This window comes from Pyxicephalus adspersus, chromosome 1 (assembly GCF_032062135.1).
Source record: "Pyxicephalus adspersus chromosome 1, UCB_Pads_2.0, whole genome shotgun sequence".
Classification (NCBI taxonomy): Eukaryota; Metazoa; Chordata; class Amphibia; order Anura; family Pyxicephalidae; genus Pyxicephalus; species Pyxicephalus adspersus.
The window spans coordinates 51,263,388-51,268,935 of NC_092858.1; the positions used below are offsets into that span (position 1 = coordinate 51,263,388).

Consider the following 5,548-nt stretch of genomic DNA (forward strand, 5'->3'; position numbering starts at 1 on the left):
ATATATATATATAATAAATGCTTTTAAAAGATGTGATCATATGCAATGCTTATGTGCAAAGATGCATTCTCTAATAATATTCATCCATTTAATTCCTTCAGGAACAAAAAAGCTCACTTTCAAACAGTCTCTAGTTAAAATTGCCAACCTGATGGTAAAATTACCCTATCTTTTGTTTTGTTACTTAATTATTTAAAGTGATGGTTTCTTTAATCAGAAAAGTATCGGTTGAAGGAATCTCCAAAGATTTGTTCCATCTATTGGTGACTCCGCTTTGCCTATGCCCTAAATTTGTGAAAGTAATAACTCTCCTACCAAGAGATCCCAATCATTAAATATTATAATAAAAGTGTTGAGGAAAAACAGGACGCTAGCAAACCAAACCATGCTTGCAAAAGAAACCCCAGCAGCAGGGCATGCCTAAGCTATCTACAATACAGACGCTATTGCTGAGCTGCTAACATGGGACCATACAACACACCCCTCCCAAATGAGCTAGCAGGTAAGGGGTTCCACTAACAACATACTGACAAAATTTTCAGTATTCAAACATTTTTCTCGAAGCACAGCTGCACTAAGTATGCAACTGAGAAAAAAAAAAAAAAAACACAACTGGTTTACTTAAGATTTCTGGTGGTAATGCTAGTAGTTTTATAATACACGGTTTAAAGTTTAGTCTGGAAAAGCCAAGTTTCTTAAACATTTTACAGCTGTGTGTGTGTATATATCAACATGTACTATAAGTAAAATGTTGTTTTATTTATCTTATTTAGCATATATTTAAAGAAAATCCTGGGAGTTATGCAACTGTGAAAATGACCTAAGATAAACTTACACATTTAGTACATTATAAAACAAATGCACAGTTTTTATTTAGTGCTCTTTCAATTTCTTCTTCCAAAATTCCACTGAAAAAGTATTCCTAAATCGATTCTAAAAGCTATGATTTGGCCTGGTGACGGCTATCAAGGTCTATTGACATGCAATAGGAGTCTTTCTATGTTCCAGTGCCATGGCAACTGTCCTAGCAACAACAAAAAAAAAAATATTGAGGTCAAAACTGCAGTCTCCTACATGAATGTGAAAATCTCCATAAAATATGATATAAACCAGAACAGTGCTGCATGGTAACATTTTTGTTCTTCATTATTATATCCAAGTCATTTATTAGGACATATAGGATACCGGTATAAAAAAATCAGCCTTTTCATTTCTAATTATTGCACAAACGTTTTGATACTTATTGTTTATTTTTTGTTTCCATTGTTTTCAGTTGATTCACATCATTAATCTTATCATCATGCACAAAAACAAGGTTACTAAATAAATTTGAGAAATAAAGGACATAATTTTCTGTACAGTTTTTCTATACAATTTCACTACTGTACGACTATTTTTCGCCATAGAGGTCCTATTTGGAGGGGAGTTTTCAGCACTTAAAAAAATTCATGCTTGTCCATTTTCATGCAGTATAATTGGTCTAATTATGAATGAAGCTACACCTCAAATATTTTCCTGCCATCCAAAAATGTATTATACCTGCAATATAACTTTAAATGTATTATTTAGCCACACAAAAGTTTTCTTGGTGTATTGGTCTAGACATACCAGAGCCAAACAATGGGTACGCATCGAGCAGTCCGTTCACCCTACAGCCCTAATGCACAACTATGGCTAAATACACTTTAGCATCCTTCGCTACGCATGCACCCATTGATATATGCCACCTGTGGTCTACTTGCAAACAGCTGAAACAGCTATTTCAGACGAACCTCTCAGCCGATTCTTCTCCTCTACTGCCAAAATTGGCCAACCTTGAATTCTCGCCATGGGAAGGCATGTGAGATCTAGCATTTCTTACAATAGGGGAAGTTGGTATCTCTAACTCAGCCCCTTTTCTTCAAAATGGCCAATGGGTTTCAAAGGCAATACTTAGCTCAACTCCTGAAGACTATAGGCTGGATTTTTGGGAAATTACTTTTTTACACTTTCTGCGCACTCTCGCAGTGGGCCCAGACTTTTGAATTTAATTTTTAACTCCTTTGCGATGGTCAGGGTTCCACTTGCTGTACTTTGTCATTCTTATTCTCCACTCTGCCCCCCAGGACTACTTCCCATCTTTTCAATTATCATGGGAATATGACCTAGGCTGCTCCATGGATTCCAAGCAAAAGAGAAAGATTTTCACCTTAATTAACAAATCCGCCTCAGTAAATTCGAAGAGATGAGTTACAAAATACTGGCTCTGTCATTTGTGCTGATGATGTGGGAAAAAGGCTGGTACCCTGCTGCACCTTTTTGGTCCTTCCCTGTAATCCGTCCCTTTTGTAACCTCTTAAAGAAAATTTACTTTTCGCCAAATCTCTGCCTAGCCACCCTATGGAAATCACCCCCACCCACCCCAGCTGTTGCATTTTGGCTTCATAAAGTGAATGATAATGCTAATCGAGGACTTCACTGCTAGCTTGAAAGGTACCTCAAAAGTTTTTGACCTCCTGGGCTGTTCACTTCTGGCTGGATTTATATGTCTAAAAGCCGTACATTGTTTTTCATGAAAATTTATGTAACAGTATAATATAATAATAAAGTTTGAAATTCAAAATAATGTCAAAATAATGAATTCAATAAATTAATAAAAATTTTATAATAAACAGACATGTTTTTGTGTTTCAAACTTTAATATACTCATACTAATATATTATACTGTAAAATAAACTTTCATGAAAGTCAATGCAATGCTTTTAGACATATAAATTCAGTGTATTGCATTCAATACAGTTATTTTGTATTGAATGCAATACAAAAGAATTTGAAATTCTAGCCGAGACCCTAGCGGCAGCTGTACACACCGATGTCACCGGGAAGGTCAGCGCACTTGCCGGGTTAAAGAGGATGCGCCAGAGGATGGCAGGACACTGGGGAACACTGATAGGACCAGGTAAGTGTTTGTTTTTTACTTTTTAACTATCCGAGTGTGGCTCTGGGTTACTGCTTTCAGCTTGTTTTTTTTTACCCCGAGTCATCCTTGGGGTTACCACTGGGGAGGTTAAACATGTGGTTGCTGGATATACTATGGAGACACCAAAATTTAAGTGCCACCCAGATCCTGAATACTTGCACTGCTACTTACTTGAAATGTTCTTGGATCCAGATTACATGGATGTGGACTTTGTAGTAGGTTGGACTTTCTACGGGACTCCAATGAGGTCCTCAAAGACTTATTTTTTTAATTATAATGTTTTCTTTTCTTCCATTGTTGTAACATATTGTTTATAACTATGATTTGTATTGTGGAATGCATTCAATGATGACAATGGTTTCCCTTTGTATAATGTTTGTTCCAAATGAAAAATGTTAAAAAGAATATTGAATTTCTTAATTTTCAATTATGTTACCTGGCAATTGTGCTTAACTTAGACTAATAAAAACATATCTATTTTCCATGGACATGACTAACACTACTTTAGGCTTCCCCTGGGCTGTACCAATAAAATAATTTTTTAACCCAAACTGATCATCTTTTGCTAGCAAAACAGCCTAACTTTACAGAACTTCAACTTCAATAGGTTGTTCATTGGTTAATTTGTATTCCACATTTTCTACTTTTCATTATTTAGGTTTTTTGAATACACAGGATTTTCTTGTTTCTGTATCACAATTTCTAGTGCAAAAAAGTACTTTTTGGAAATACAGCTTTGCCATAAGAGAAGCTGGTTTTGAGCAGGCAGGCCTATAGCATCTAAAAGCCTGTTACCATGCAATATCATTCAGCTTTATTCTTCTCCCACTTTTACTTGCATTAAGATACAGGAATCTTTTGCTAGCAGTCTGGAATGGTGACATTATGACTAACACTGTAAAATGCATTCTTTCCTGATGCAATAATACTGGCTATTGTTAACAATTACAAGCAAAGCTTGTGAAAACAGCTTCTGTCACATATCAACTCTGGTACATGTCAGAAGGAGGAGAAGGACCAAAGCAAACTGAAGGTAGCCTCATAAACTAGAATGGTGTTTATGGGATTATTCATATCCTAATACAATAATGCCCACTGCTGTGTGTTTTGATAATTGTATGTTTGCATTACATAGACTTAAGATGAAAGCTTAACAACGAGATTAACGAGATTAAAAAATTAACAACGAGGGAACGAGATTAAAAAATTAATTGTAAAGCTTAAACAATTCCTTTGGATTTACACAATGCTGAATGCATGTAACGCACTGCAGAATTACATCAGACATTTAAACCATAAATGAGCTCAATTTCCCTTATGTAGTGTTACATGGTACTTAATGGTTCTTCAAAAAAGAAAAAAAAGAAAACACCAGTGTCACTCTTGAAATGTCCAGCCAAGGCTTTTATGACAGAGGGGTAGTGATTTTATTAATAATAAACATAATCAGTTACAGATGGGAGAATGGCGAGAATGTATGAAACAAAAAGGTATAAAGTAGAAGGCAAATCATATCGATGCTTTAAATTTTAAACATCCATCTATAAAATACTTATTACAGTAGTCGAGCAATATGAAAAATATTTTATGCAAACAAACCTGAAGCTGAACAAAATTATGTTGTAGTCCTCCAACAATTGGGCTAAATCTAACAATCCCCCTTTCTTCTGCAGCTGTGGTTATAGCATCCAGGACTTTTTCCAGACTAGAAAGCGACAAGATACATCATAGAGAAAGATAAAAATGTCACTGTAACAAACAGCCAACACAAAAATTCAAAATCAATTTATAACACTAAAAAAGTATAAACTTAGCAGATTGCTGCAAGGACACAGCAAAGTTTATGATGACAGTATTGTTTGTTATCGTCTTGTTTCAGTATTCTTCATAAATTCACCAAATCTAATTAAATCACTTCAAGCAGATGGCTTGGAACAAAGAACATAAGAAATCCCAATCCACTCTAGCACAGAAGAGAGGGGGAAAAATATTTATTGCATGTTAACAGTATACTTCTGTCCTGTAAGAGATACACTACCAAACAAGGCATAATTAATTCACTTTTCAAAGGTAACATCTTACCATGCAATTGTTGAAAATCTCCCAGATGAGGTAAAGCAATTACATTGTAATTGTTATTGATGAGAACACATTAACTGGTGACTAACAAAAAATTAAAAAAAAAAAAAGGTTTGAAAATGATCATTCGCGTAAATATTTTGAAAGAAAACTATGTCTTATCACTAATAAGCATCCTATCAATAGGCATTCTACTAGAAATGCCTGTAAATTATTGTTTGGGTAACAAAAAGTCATTCATAAGTAAACTGTGTTACATTTGAGCAACCAAGAAGTACTTACATGTTCTCTTCACCAACAATACAAATAGCAGATAGTAATTTGACTACATCAGTCATCATGTTTGGTTGCTTGGGGTCCATTGCTTTGGCTAACAACGACAGGCTCCTTTCTTCACCCATGATCCTTTCCAAGCCATACTTAAAAGGAATATTTACATATATATATAAATATATAAAATCATCATGTATTGATCAATGCATACAAAGAAAAAACAATGATGTCAGTTAA

The 5,548-nt window shown here is 34.8% G+C and overlaps 1 protein-coding gene across 1 annotated transcript in view; it reads right to left on the minus strand.

Moving 5' to 3' along the window:
• The window catches only part of DIAPH3 (diaphanous related formin 3), a gene marked incomplete in the record, with an annotated part of 209,714 nt that overhangs the window by 121,403 nt on the left and 82,763 nt on the right, over positions 1 to 5,548 (minus strand). Inside the window, 2 exon segments of the mRNA XM_072410484.1 lie at positions 4,559 to 4,664; positions 5,321 to 5,457. Of these exon segments, the coding sequence (XP_072266585.1) occupies positions 4,559 to 4,664; positions 5,321 to 5,457 (243 nt within the window).